Source organism: Panicum virgatum, chromosome 6N (assembly GCF_016808335.1).
Source record: "Panicum virgatum strain AP13 chromosome 6N, P.virgatum_v5, whole genome shotgun sequence".
In the NCBI taxonomy this organism is placed as follows: Eukaryota; Viridiplantae; Streptophyta; class Magnoliopsida; order Poales; family Poaceae; genus Panicum; species Panicum virgatum.
The window spans coordinates 46078639-46093114 of NC_053150.1; the positions used below are offsets into that span (position 1 = coordinate 46078639).

The 14476-nt window shown below is 45.1% G+C and overlaps 1 protein-coding gene and 1 long non-coding RNA gene across 2 annotated transcripts; both read right to left on the reverse strand.

The window, feature by feature from the left end:
• Positions 1 to 1897: 1897 nt before the first annotated feature.
• LOC120678506 lies at positions 1898 to 2332 on the reverse strand. Its single transcript, XR_005676612.1, has 2 exons — positions 2230 to 2332; positions 1898 to 2107 (listed from the first exon to the last, which is right to left on the reverse strand). It is a non-coding gene; the product is annotated as an uncharacterized LOC120678506 (long non-coding RNA).
• Positions 2333 to 3099: 767 nt separating this feature from the next.
• LOC120678226 (formin-like protein 6) lies at positions 3100 to 14455 on the reverse strand. Its single transcript, XM_039959371.1, has 5 exons — positions 14099 to 14455; positions 10089 to 10145; positions 8881 to 9488; positions 8557 to 8646; positions 3100 to 3913 (listed from the first exon to the last, which is right to left on the reverse strand). The coding sequence occupies exons 1-5, from the start codon at positions 14453 to 14455 to the stop codon at positions 3892 to 3894; spliced, it is 1134 nt and encodes a 377-aa protein (XP_039815305.1). The 3' UTR covers positions 3100 to 3891.
• Between the last annotated feature and the right edge of the window lie 21 nt (positions 14456 to 14476).

Below are 14476 nucleotides of genomic sequence, written 5' to 3' on the forward strand. Positions count from 1 at the left end.
CGTGACAAATGCGACGACCAAGGGACCCATTGACAATTATCTTTGTGCTTTCCGAGGAGAGGATCATCGAGATCCAGTTTTGCCATCTCCTAGAGAAACCCATTTGTTTAAGCAAATCAATGAGGAATCTCCAGTTTACTGTATCAAAAGCCTTTGATATGTCGATCTTTAGGAGAGCTGTCGGTTTCTTTTTCTGATGCAGCAGCTTTGCTGTGAGTTGGACGGCTTTAAAGTTCTCATGTATCATTCGGCCACGGATGAAAGCGCTTTGGTTTGGTTTTACCAACCGATCCATGTGTGGTACCAATCTACATGCCAAAACTTTCGTAAAAAGCTTGGCAAAGCTGTGGATGAGACTTATGGGCCTAAAATCGCTGACCGTATTAGCATCTTTCCTTTTCTTCAAGAGCACCATAAAAGCTTGGTTGACTAGGTACAAACTTCTACCATCCAGCGACCAGAGTGCATGAAAAGATCTCATGCTATCCGGCTTTATGATCGACCAAGCTTTTCTATAGAAAAGACCTGTGAAGCCGTCTGGACCGGGAGCTTTATCAATTGGAATTTCCAAGATGGCCTTCCAAACTTCTTCCTCGCTGAAGCACTGATCTAGCGTGGACGAATCAACTAAGGGCAAACCAAGAGTGTCAAAATTGATTCTAGAAAAGATATCTCCTGGAGCTCCCAGAATGTTGTCGAAATGTTGAAAGAAAGCATCTGCCTTTTCATCCTCATTCTTGAGTTGTATATCATGTAACCGCAGGGAGTTAATATAATTTTTCCTGCTGCGGTGACAGGTCTGTAGGTGGAAAAACTTCGTGTTTGCATCACCTTCAGCAAGAAAAGTGATGCGGGAACCTTTGTCTAGATATGGACCTTTGCAAGGATGCAAGTCCCAGCGTGCATAGCTTGGCCTTTCTCCTCAGAGCGAGTTCATGAGGTGCAAGCGCTCGTCTCTCCGGAGCACAGTCAAAGCGGAAGACAATCTCTCTAGCAATGGCAAGCTGTAATCTTACTGAACCGACATGCTTAGCACTCCAACTCTTAAGAGCCTTGGCCGTAGCTCTCAGCTTGATGTCAAGCGACCTAAAAGCATCCAGGTCTTGGCGCGGCAAGGGGGAGTTCCATGCCTCTTCAACCACTTGTAAAAATCACTCGAACTTTGGCCAAATATTCTCAAAACGAAAACATTTGAGGTGAGGTAAGGCGCAGTCCGTCTTCAACAGAAGCGGCGCATTATCCGAGCAGGCAGTAGAGAGCGCAGAGAGGTCATGATCAGGGGAATCCAGCAACCACTCCTCAGAGGTGAAGAAGCGATCAATGCGCTCAAGGGTGGGGGTGTCACGTTCACTCGACCAGGTGTAAAGACGACCCCTGAGGGATAGTTCCTGCAGCTCCATATCATCTATGAAGCGGCGGAAGCGACCCATCATTCTTCTATTTAAATTGGAATTGTTTTTGTCTTCAGCCTTGTAAATTAAGGGACACTAGCGAGCGATCCGACAGCCCTTCCCTTTCCATTTTTGGTAGTGGCTACTTCCGCACGTCCACCCACTGACCCGCATTAATTTGGATGCTGATGTGCAAGTCATGAAATCTCACGCGCCACTCGAACGCGGAGACAACCATTTTCTTTCTGCGCCTTCAATTTATTTTTTTATTTCACTTTCCTCGAGCATTAAACTTTTCGGGACCGTTGGAAATAAGAGGGAAATAAAACGGGTGGGGGATAAAAATGAAAAATAAAACCAAGTTTTATTTTTAGAAAATATAACGCTCTCTGGACCATATAATAAGAATCTATGAGTAGCAAATGTTATGGATATAACTTTGTTGTCAAACTTTTTAAAAAGTTTTTGAAAAAGTTATATTCTGAACTAATCCAATAAACAAAATGTAAAAAATACAACTTTTTCCCACCAACTTTTTATATAATAAAATTTTAACATGCACGTATAAATTTTAAGCATAACTTTTTCCAGCATCCTTACTACATGATAACTTTGGTGCATAAGTTTCGTGATACAACTTGTAACAAAAAAAAATGTTTAATATAACTTTGTAGCATACTTTGTCCTGCACATAATGATCTCACTTCATGGGTGCCCTAAAAAAAATCATACAAAAGTTGTAATAGATACACATTGAAAGAAGGAAAAAAAATTATATCAAAATAAAACAAGAAATAAAATTATAAATAAGTATAGGCGTGGCAGGGGAAGGGCACACTTGCATGTCGCGAAGCAATCATCTTTGCTTTCAGGATTGTGATCTCGTTTTCAGCGTGGGTACACTGGTAGTATGTTAGCGTTTCACGAATTGTCTTGCTTGTTCGTAGTTGTTTTAGAGAAAAGAAAATTCATAAATTATATAAAAAAATGACCGCTAGTAGGTATTATATTGGGGCGAGGTATGCTTTAATTTGCTAAAAATAACCTCTAGGTATATACATAACTTATGCACACCATATCATCGCTCAACCTAACTTAGTGACACGGCAAAATTATGTCAAAAAAATATTTTGCAGAAACATGTTCTTTATCTAAAACTGTTTATAACAACAAAGCAATGCAAAGGAGTCATGTATTGTCTAATGTCTCTATTGTCAAGTTTCAGAAATCAGAATACGCCGCTTAGCTAACACAGCAAGTGAAAAATTAGCAAAACTGCAGCGGCATTCCACTATGCAGACTTTCATCATGCTATTAAATTTATACAATGATATATATATATATATATAGGACAGGGCTAATCCCTACCCTGGGTATGAAATACTTATTCCATACCCGAGCCAGCCTCTGGCACGCACCGGTGCGTGCTGCTCGTCCTGGCAGCCTCCCTCTCCGCGTACATGGGCTCGGTGCGGTTCCCGCTGCTGCAAAGATGCGATTTTCCCGGGAGCTGTGATGGGTGGTTACATAATGAATTCAGCGCTGAAAATCATTCGTCGCAGAAAGCTAGCGGAGTACAAAAATTATACCACGTGCCCTGTGACGACTCATCCAACCATTCCATTAGTTTCTATCCACGTGTGGATGCATCAGCTTATGGATTAAATTATTTTTTCCTTTACAATACCAACCGTGATACATCTGCCCATGGAGTAAATCAATCTTTCTTTACAACACCATGTGGATTAAAATATTTATTCTTTACATCAACGGCCATGAAAAAAAGCATACATTGGTTGAATAAGGAGCACTAATACATTTGCTTCATGGCGCCAAATTTTACGATTTGGACTTACAGGGAAAACTACAAACCCAACAACTAACTAAAGAGGTAACTAAGCACAGTACACATGAAAGCAGTGTTTTAAAGGAAGTAAGGTGTCCTGTGTATGCCATGTCTTGAACCAAGAATCTTATTGATTGGTATACTAGTGACGAAACTATATGCCTATGCTGACCTTCACTTGCATCAGGCATGAGCGTAAGATTTTTTTTTTTTTTGGAATCCAATCAGGCCATAAGAAGGGTTAGGAAGGATCACACTACAGACATTAAATGGATTTCAGAAAGACATGAGCCATGACGCTAACAAGAATTTCTACACTTCCCACAACATACTTCAGACTTCACCATGATCTGACTGCTTACTTGGATGTCTTCCATAATGCAAACGAACGCTAAGCTTGTTTGTTCTCACCAATCTGCTCCAATGATCATGATGTGACTGCTTATTTAAATGTCTTCCATAATGCAAATGAATGTCAAGCTTGTTTGTTCTCACCAATCTTCTCCAATGACCATGATCCAACTGCTTATTTAGATGTCTTGCATAATGCAAACGAATGTCAAGCATTTTTTTCTCTCACCAATCTGCTCCAATGTGACCCTGTAGCTGCAGGCAGAAGTCAAACGAATGTCAAGCTTGTTTGTTGTCACCAATCTACTCCAATGTGATCTTGTAGCTGCAGCAGAAATCAATAGATCAGAGCACTAAACAGGATCTAAGCCGGTCAATATACACAATTTAAAAGATATAAAATGACAGGATTTCAGGAAACTAACCAAAGGCTAGTTTATTTAGCAAATAATGGAGTTATCAATCTGATCCAGCCTTTACTGCAAATCTTAAACTATTAATCTACAACAACAACAACATAGCCTTTTTTCCCAAGCAAGTTGGGGTAGGCTAGAGATGAAACCCGAAAGAAAAAATTTCAAGGTTCAGGCACATTGATAGCTAATCTCCAAGCGCTCCTATCCAAAGCTATCTCTTTAGAGATATTCCAATTCTTAAGGTCTCTCTTAACCAACTCATCTCACGTCAGTTTAGGTCTACCTCTACCCCTCTTTACATTATCGACCCGCTCAAGAACCCCATTACGCACCGGCGCCTCAGGAGGCCTTCGTTGGACATGTCCAAACCATCTCAGCCGATGCTGAGTAAGTTTCTCCTCAATTGGTGCCACCCCGACCCTATCCCGAATAACTTCGTTCCGGACTCTATCCCTCCTTGTGTGCCCGCAAAACCACCGCAACATCCGCATCTCTGCTACACTCAGTTGCTGCACATGTCGCCTTTTTGTAGGCCAACATTCAAGCACCGTATAACATCGCCGGACGAATTGCTGTCCTATAGAATTTGCCTTTTAGCTTTTGTGGCACCCTCTTATCACAAAGGATGCCAGAAGCTTGCCGCCATTTCAACCAGCCAGCTGAAATTCTATGCCTAACATCTTCATCAATGTCGCCATCCTTTTGTAGCACCGATCCTAAATACCGAAAAGTATCCTTCTGGACCACCACTTTCCCATCTAGACTAACGTCTCCCCCCTCATGCCTAGTCGCGCTGTAGTCGCGCTGAAATCGCACATCATGTACTCGGTCTTGGTCCTACTAAGTCTGAACCCTTTCGACTCTAACATGCGTCTCCACAGCTCTAACTTCCTATTAACCCCTGCCCTACTCTCGTCAACTAGCACCACATCATCAGCAAAGAGCATACACCAAGGGATCTCACCTTGTATATCCCTTGTGACCTCATCCATCACTAAAGCAAATAAATAAGGGCTCAATGCTGACCCCTGGTGTAGGCCTATGTTAATAGGAAAGTCGGTGGTGTTGCCATCACATGTCCGGACAAACGTCGTCGCATCCTTGTACATATCCTTAATGAGGGTAATGTACTTAGTTGGGACTTTGTGCTTCTCCAAAGCCCACCACATGACATTTCTCGGTACTTTGTCATATGCCTTCTCAAGGTCAATGAAGACCATGTGCAAGTCCTTCTGCTCCCTATATCTCTCCATCAATTGTCGTATTAAGAAAATCGCCTCCATGGTTGACCTTCCAGGCATGAACCCAAATTGGTTTTGGGTCACACTTGTCACTCTTCTTAGGCGATGCTCGATAACCCTCTCCCAAAGCTTCATCGTATGGCTCATCAGCTTAATCCCACGGTAGTTAGTACAACTTTGAACATCGCCCTTGTTTTTGAAGATAGGTACTAATATACTTCTCCTCCATTCTTCCGGCATCTTGTTTGACCGAAAAATGAGATTAAAAAGCTTAGTTAACCATACTATTGCTCTATCTCCTAGGCATCTCCACACCTCAATGGGAATACCATCAGGGCCCATCGCTTTACCTCTCTTCATTCTCTTCAAAGCCTCCCCGATCTCTACCTCATGAATTCTCCTCACAAAACGTCTGTTGGTATCGTCAAAAGAGTCATCTAACTCAAGGGTAGGGCTCTCACTCTCCCCATTAAACAACTTGTCGAAGTACTCTCTCCATCTATCCATGATCTCCTCATCCTTCATTAGCAGTCGATCTGTCACATCCTTAATGCATTTGATTTGGTTGATGTCCCTTGTCTTCCGCTCGCGAATCCTAGCCATCCTATAAATGTCCTTCTCCCCTTCTTTCGTGCCTAGCCGCTGATACATGTCATCATACGCCTTACCCTTTGCTACACTCACAGCTCGCTTTGCAACCCTCTTCGCTAATTTATAGCCCTCGATGTTGGCTGCACTCTTGTCAAGGTGGAGGCGCTTGAAACACTCCTTCTTCTTCTTAATAGCCCTTTGCACCTCGTCGTTCCACCACCAGGTGTCTTTCCCCTCCTGTTTACCTCCCCTACTCACGCCAAACACCTCTGAGGCCACCTTCCGAACACATGTTGCCATCTTTAGTCACATGTCATCTGCGTCTTCTCCTTCTTCCCAAGACCCCTCACCTAGCATCCTTTCCTTAAACGCTTGTGCCGCTTCCCCTCTAAGCTTCCACCACTTTGTTTTCGCAATCTTGGCACATTTGTCCCGGTGGACACGTACCCGAAGACGAAAGTCCGCCACCACAAGCTTGTGTTGAGGGACAACACACTCCCCAGGTATCACCTTACAATCTAAGCAATCACGTCTATCCTCCCTCCTAGTAAGAATAAAGTCGATCTGGCTCGAGTGTTGTCCACTACGAAACGTCACAAGATGGGATTCCCTCTTCTTAAACACGGTATTCGCTATCAACAAGTCGTAGGCTAACGCAAAGTTCAACACATCCTCCCCCTCTTGACTCCTGCTACCATACCCAAAACCCCCGTGCACTCGCTCGAACCCTACATTAGTCGCACCCACATGGCCGTTGAGATCTCCTCCTATGAAGAGTTTCTCGCTGGTAGGCACGGTACTAACCATGCTATCTAGATCTTCCCAGAACTGTATCTTGGTGCTCTCACTAAGGCCTACCTGAGGGGCATAGGCACTGATCACATTCAAAACCGAATCTCCAACTACCAACCGGATTAGGATAATCCGGTCGCCTTGCCTTCTAACCTCTACGACTCCATCCTTAAGACTCCTATCAATCAAGATGCCTACACCATTCCTACCCGGAGTTGCTCCCGTGTACCAAAGCTTGAAGCCAGTATCCTCAACCTCCTTCGCCTTCTGACCCTTCCATCTAGTCTCCTGAACGCATAGAATATTTACACGCCTCCTAATTGCTACATCAACTAGCTCTCGCAACTTACCCGTTAGGGACCCTACGTTCCAGCTACCTATACGAATCCTAGTTGGCTCGGCTAGCTTCCTTACCCTTCGCACCCGTCGAGGGAAGTGCGAAGACCCTTGCTCATTTTTCACTACACCCGGGCGTAGATGTAGCGCGCCATTTAGGTGACGACCCGACCCTTGCTCACTTATCATCGTACCCAGGTCATGATACGACGCGCCCTTGGGGGGATGGCGACCCGGCCCTTGCCCATTTATCACCACACCCGGGTTCCGATGTAGCGCGTCGCTAAGAGGGTTACGCCCCAACGAGTTTCTTGTGGGTTTCAAATCCATTAGAGTGGCATTTTTTATGCTGGTTTGCCAAAACCTAACGCAACCCTCCTCCTTTACCCGGGCTTGGGACCGGCTATGTTGAGACGACTCAGGAGAGAGAGTCTTCCAGTCAGCATAGGCGGAGTTAAAATCTTAAACTATTAATCTATATAAAAAATAATCCCAAGAAGAGAGCAGTTTGCAGAATACATCTAATGCAGGAGCCAAAACAAAATGAATGGGAGCTGAAGACAGATTGATGACAATAGGGCTAGAATGAATTAGCAGGCAGCTTTACAAGGCTGTCTGAGTTTTGCTGGAAAGCTGGTCTGAGGATCAGCATCTTGACAAAGGTTGCTCTGCAGGCTGTGTTTAGTCAGAGCCAGTAGAGGTTGAGGCTTCACAACACACTGCCAATAGCTCGAGTGTGTTCAATGGAGGATTTCAAAAAGAAATTCAGGAACGTAAGCTCACATTTGAGCACTCATATATAAACAAAATCATTTCCATCTAAGAACAAAATCATATTGTGTATCTGAATTCCTAACAGGTATACATACAGAAACAAATAAAGTCATCAATCCAGTTTTTTAAAAGAACATAACGCTCTAGTTATCCGAACATGTATTCCCCCACCAACACTTGACAGAAAAACAATTAGTGGTAATAAAGTGCTTGGTCCTGGCACTCAGCAGCTCGATAGACGGATAGAGCGTGTTCAACAATGACTTATCTTTCATGTTATATAAATTCTATGGTCCAAGACATGAGCTCCACTGAATTCTACACAATGAACTATCTTGCTTAAGATTCAACCCAACAGGACGATAAAAATGAAGACAATCAAGACATAAGACTGACCAGCATACCAATACAGTTACAGCTTGTCACATTGTCACAGAAAACTGAGAACTATGCATAAATTCCCCCCCTTGGTTGAAACAGAAGTACATGGTAGTGCACTAGCAAATCGGTTAGCACTTGGAAGTCTAGACAAGTAGCCTGCTTTACTGTTAGACAGGGATGAAAACAATTGAGATCTAAGACTAAACATAAGCGTATAGAAACTAACAATTTAATTTCAACTCAACAGGTTCTCACGAGCCACTAAGAAGCATGCCTAAATGTTCCGCTTGGCTCACGTATAAGTAGATGACGGGAGTGCACCAGCTACTCGATTTGAGCAACCAAGGCGCCTATGCAGATAAGTTTCCTGCTATACTGCTCTGCATGAACGCCATAGCAGCACAACAGTGGTCTCCGGGGGGACGGGGGATGAGTACGAGCTCACCGTGGCCTCGTTGTGGCAGTGGCGACAGGGGAGCACCTGATTGCAGGCCACGATCTTACACCTCCGCCAGTAATGCTCGCACCTGCAGAAGCAGCACAAAATTCATTCTCGTGAGAACAAGCTCAGCGAGACGAACCTGACACGGATCGAGGAAGTCCGAAGGACCCAATCCATCGAGCGGAATCGGACGGCCTCGCAGATCCGGGCCATTCGACCCCGAGAGTAGCAAATCTAGGTTCCGTCGAGGGGCGAGGAAATGGAAGAGTGGAGGAAGACGAAGGGCGAAGCTAATCTAGGCGCCCACTCGCTCGCTCACCCGTGCTCCATCTTGCCTACGTTGCGGCGGTCGACCTCCCCGTCGCAGGCCGCGTCGACCTCGGCAGCGCCGTTGTCGCCGGGGAAGTGAGCTCCCCCCCAACCCCGGCGGAGAAGGCGAGCGGCGCCGGGAGGAGAGAGACGGCACGGGAGGTTGGTGCAGCGCTGGGAGGGATTGGGGGCTGACCGAAAAAATAGCCGTGGTGGGGGGAGCACCGTCGGAGGAGGCGAGCGCCGTCGGGAGGAGAGCAACGGCGCGGGGAGGGTGCGGCGCCGGGACGGGAGCTGGGCGGTGGAGGCGAGCGGCACTGGGAGGAGAGCGACGGCGCGGAGGGGGTGCGGCGCTAGGAGGGACTGGGCGTCGGGACGGGAGCTGGGCGGTGGAAGCGAGCGGTGCTGGGAGGAGAGCGACGGCGCACGGGGCCGACAGGGGGATGGGGTGGGGTTGCGGCGCCGGGAGGTATTGGGCACTGGGACGGAGCTGGGCGGTTGGGCGTGGAGACGGTGGTGGAGGTGGTGGGGGATGTCGTCGCAGATCGGGGCGAACCGGATGGAAAAAACCGAAAGCGGGGCGATCGGGGGACGAGATGGATCGGGTGTGTGGGCTCGCTCGGGTATGGAATTCCTTATTCCATACCCAGAGTAGGAAATAGACCTACTATATATATATATATATATATATATATATATATATGTGTGTGTGTGTGTGTGTGTGTGTGTGTGTGTGTGTGTGTGTGTGTGTGTGAATCTAATAATGAAAGTACGTCGCGACCAAGCAACCAATGACCTCGAAAAGAAAATAGGATGCCGAGCCTTCTCGAGAAAAACACAACAGATTTGAGTGTCAGAAAAGCTCATACTACCCACCTCAAGTCTTACTATAAGGTCCGAAAAAGAACACAACAGATATGCATCAATAGAACTCTTCTAGAGAATTCATCTAGAAACCTTATGAAATTATCCAATAAAAATTTCCTTTACACTGTAACCTAACTTCACATCTTTTTTGAAAACAACCTAACTTCACATATAAATTTCTCCAGGACTTTTATTATAGAAAAAATATTTCTAAAAAAATTCTGCACACAACTTGTCACTACACATTTCTTAAAATTCAAGGTTCACTTAATGGAAAATATCTTTAGATAACGAGCTTTTACCAAAATAAAAGGAAGAGTTCACTTATAAAAAAAAAGAGATGAGACTCACCTCCACCATTTCAAACTTCTTTGGGCAGACCTGAAAGCCTTGGTAGACATAGGATTCCTATACAAACATGATAGTAATTCAGTTAGGAGATGCAAAAAATTCAGAACAAAAAGTAATGTAAAAAACAAAAAACATTATACACAATATTATATAACCAAGTTATGTTACTAAATTTCAAAGCAAGGTTATATAACTATATAGGAAATATAAAAAATATATAATTAAACTATAAAAATTCAATCCTAACCATGAAAAAGGTCGATACAATGAAGGCCGACCTTCTCTCTAGCATCTATGTAGGAACTTATATGAAGAACTTGCAAAGAATTTTTTTTATAAATAACTTGTACCTATACCTTTTGCGCAGGCTTTTGTAGACAAACTTTTTATGTAGACAAACATAGGTGGCAAACATGTTCAAAAAAATAAAATATATATACATAAACAAAATTTATAAACACAAATTTATATAAACAAATCTGTAAGTTATTACAATAAAGTCATGTAACAGCAGATTAACTTGTCACATAAAGTTTGCATGCATAGATAAGGCCATAGATTTTGTATAACTTCTGTATTAGCAAAATTTTCAAATATATAACTCGTTGCATATAGTTTGTCCATATAATTTGCCACACAAAAGTTTGCGCGCATAACTTGTGGCCATAACTTTTAGAGAAAACTTATATTGAGAGAAACAAACCAACAATCTACAGTAGAACTTATTTATATAACTTATGAAAATAACTTGTAATACAAGCTAGCTAAATAAGTGAACTTATAACTTGTGCTGGAGACATAACTCGTGGTCATAACATGCAGAGAAGAACTTATATTGAAGCAATCTATAAAGTTTGTAAAAACAATGATATAACTTGCAGCTATAACTTGTATAAAAAAATTGTAATAAGCTAATAGCTAATAAGTTCCTGAGAGGGTTTACATTGAAACAAACTATATGACACAATGGTTGTAATGCATAACTTATAATCTTAAATGGAAGTACATTTGTGTGAGCAAAAAAATTTAAACATAGAACTTGCGGATATGAGTTGCAGATCAAAATTTGTGGCTATAACTTGCAGAGAAAAACTTGTACGGAAACAACTATTTATATATTACTAACAGAACTTGTATACATAAACTACAGGAACTTCATGTTTTGAAAAATTAACCAGAAGAAATCAGCCTCTGCCTCGTTCCGATATAACTGTGCCTATGCATGGCCCGCCCTCATCAGCGAAGTAATATCATGATATGGAAAAAGAGAGGTGGAGTGGAAAAGGCTTATACACGAACATCTATAAAAATCTGCAACTACTAGAGCACGATCTAACACCTGCGAATGGAGCTTCTGAAATTCGTGCAGCCAGAACTGTCTGGTCTTAAGGCGCATTCCTTCATATGGTACAAGTCGATAAATTGTTAGCCTGGAAGAGCAAGATGGCAAAGAAAGCAAGTGCACTAGATAGGAACCACTTCTTGACTATTTTGTTACTGCTGAGTTGTCCGCTGCTACCCCTTCACCCAGAGAAAATATTTTCTATTTTCAGAAAGGTTAAATGTGTCTCCATCCACAAGCAACTTGGGAAATTTTCTGCATAGGCCCAAGTAATAATCGGAGGTCAGCAAAATTGCCATTCACATGAATCGATGATGGACTACTAATCTTGTGGCTATGACTTTTTGTGATGGATGTACTATATGGATCATTTTAGTTGAACACAAAAATTCAGCATAGACTATCTAAAATCACATGACGTACCTGTTTCTATGCAAAAATGGAATTGTATTCCGGTACTAGGGAGCGGTGATCATCATTGTTGCCAACTCCAACTTGTCCAAACTGCAGGTTCAATATATGAGAGATAATCAGCATAAATAATGACACAAAACCTCAAATGAATAAGTGAAACATCTATACCACTGATCGACGCAATGCATTTCTAAGGCACTATGCTTGAATCAATCTCTGCATGCATGTTCCTGCATATGTTTTCGAGCTACAACCACCTCACCATCTCGTCCATCCGCCTGCCTTGAACCTCGTCAGACCCAGTAATCCTGATTCAACTGCACTCTTCCATGGCACCGCCCTCATCGGCTTATTGAACTCAGATCTAGAGAAAAAGGAAGGGTTGGAGAGGCAGGTGAGAAGAGAACATGGAGATGGGGGGAAGGGAGTAAGGAGCAACGATTCACCAGGTATCATTTCCTGTCCGGTCCAATTAAGGCCACCGACCCTTCAATCCTCGCTGCGCGTTCGGTGCCGTCATCTGCTTCGCCATGGCCCCAACCCCCTTCGCTGCGCCGGTCGCCACTGCGCTTCTCCACAGGCACCAACACCCTCGTCTCCTTCGTCGGGCACCGCGCACGCCGTGCGGCGCGGCGCTCCAGCAGTCGCGTCCAGCGTCTGGATCTCGATGCCCTCGCCACCGCTCCACCCCACCATAGCAGCGGCAAGCGTCGGGCGTAGGCCCGAGGGGCCTCCCCGGCAGCTCGAGGAGATCGGTAGTTCCCGAAGGCGGCGGGGCGAGCGTCGGGTCAGGCGTAGGCCGCCTTCCTGGCAGCGGCCAGCGGGGCGTAGGCCTGAGCTGCCTCCCTGGCAGCGCGAGGAGAACGGTGGTTCCGAACGGCAGCGGGCGAGGATCTCGGGGGCTCGCTACGGCGGCGTCTTGGAATTGGGGACGAGAACGGGGAAGACCGGAAGGGTCGCGAGAGGGAGAGCGTGAGGAAGTAATTAATTTCCTGTGGGGCCCGCGAATCTGAAAGGTAAAGAAGGACGCGCTGTCGAGTCGATTGTTTGGTGGAAACAGGGTTCACCCTTTCGTTTTTACTATTCCAAATTTCGTTTTTTTACTAAAATTTAACTTTTATATTTTTGAATTTGAAACCGAAATCACCCACTTTTCGGACCGAAATTCACTTCCCGGTGAGTAGCGAAAACAGGAAAAATGATCGAAATTTCGGTCTTTCCGACCGAAATGGTGAACCCTGGGTGGAAAACTAGCGAGCGATCGTAGAATTGGATTTGCATAAATTAAGTTGAAATCACCACAAACCATCCATGAGTCCGAGCAAGAGGACCAAATCATGCGCAGCTCATCAAGAAAACGAACATTATCAAGGTCTGACTGGGGACCATAGACACTGGTCAACCACCATGACACATCGCTGGATTTAAGAGTAACCTTTGCGGTCAGGGAGACTTCCCCCCTCGAAATATTTGAAACAGACCACACATCACCCTTCCAGGCCAATAAAATTCCTCCACAGGTATGACACGCAGGGAGGGAAGCAAACTCAAAACCAAGGCCAAACAATTCTCTGATCATGGTGTCATCACAGTCATCTAGTTTTGTTTCCTGCAAGGAAATCAAGGAAGCTCGCTCCTGGCCGACCAATTCATGTACAACATTGCGACGCGATCGCGAGTTCAACCCGCGAACATTCCAAAGTAGAAAGTTTTCACAGATCATTTGGGCAACAGGATTTGCGACCTGGGTGGGAACCCGAATTTACAGCAGATCATCTCCCTCGGAGTTACCGAAGGAAGACAACCCAGACGGCAGTAGCGCGTCCAAAGCCTCACATTGGGAGGAGCTGAGGGTGGAGTAGAAAGTATCCGTAAATTGCTGGAAAGATGATGAGTCTGGCGGGTGGCATGCCGAAGTGAGCCCCAAGCGCCTCATCATGACATTTTGCGCTTGGAGTGCAGGCTTCATTGCACGGTGACGCGACTTCTTGGCCAGCCTCTCGCTGCGCCTGATGGTGGGGGGGAGCTGCGGTGTCCGAGCTCGGCGTCGCGGCGGAGTGGAGGCGAGGACGGTCGGGGAGGCCGCCCTACAGACATCCGCAGCGAAATCAGAAACGACCTTTTTAATCGGCAAGCTAACATCAGGGGAGAGCAGCAAGGGTGGGGCCTCCTGAGATCCTCTCGAAACAGTGACATTTCTCCTTGAATCAGGTGAGCGAGCTACCTGATCGATAGAATCGATTTCAAAACGTACTGATTCCAGTGCGACCTGATTGTGCAGCATGGTTTCCTGGATTGGAGCAGTTTCCAGCCTAATATCTGTGCTCCCAGCAGTCGAAGACGAAACACGAGCATGGGTGTGGTAGCTGGTTCCCAATGCCTCATCTTCCATGAGCATTGGGTCGGCAGTGATGGAAGGAGGGCCCAAAGAGAGGCGCTCAACAGTCAGCAGGGTGCAGCAATCATCTGGCAGGCGGCATGCAAGCCCACGACCAGAACAAACAGAATTGGCTTCAGCAAAAGAGCGTGGTACAGAGCACAAAGACCTCACAGCAAATTGCGACGCCTCAGGTTCAGGGCAAACATGGGGCAGCGTCGTATGTGAGGCCATGCCTGCAGTAGTCGGGGAGAT

What these genes read in the sequence shown, in the direction of transcription:
- LOC120678226 (XM_039959371.1), bottom strand. Translation starts at nt 14,455, where the DNA reads ATGGCCTCACATACGACGCTGCCCCATGTTTGCCCTGAACCTGAGGCG. An exon ending in ATCAGGTCGCACTGGAATCA is followed by an intron (nt 10,146 to 14,098) that starts GTACGTTTTGAA and finishes ATGTTTGTATAG; the next exon opens with GAATCCTATGTCTACCAAGG. An exon ending in AGAAGTTTGAAATGGTGGAG is followed by an intron (nt 9,489 to 10,088) that starts GTGAGTCTCATC and finishes TCCATACCCGAG; the next exon opens with CGAGCCCACACACCCGATCC.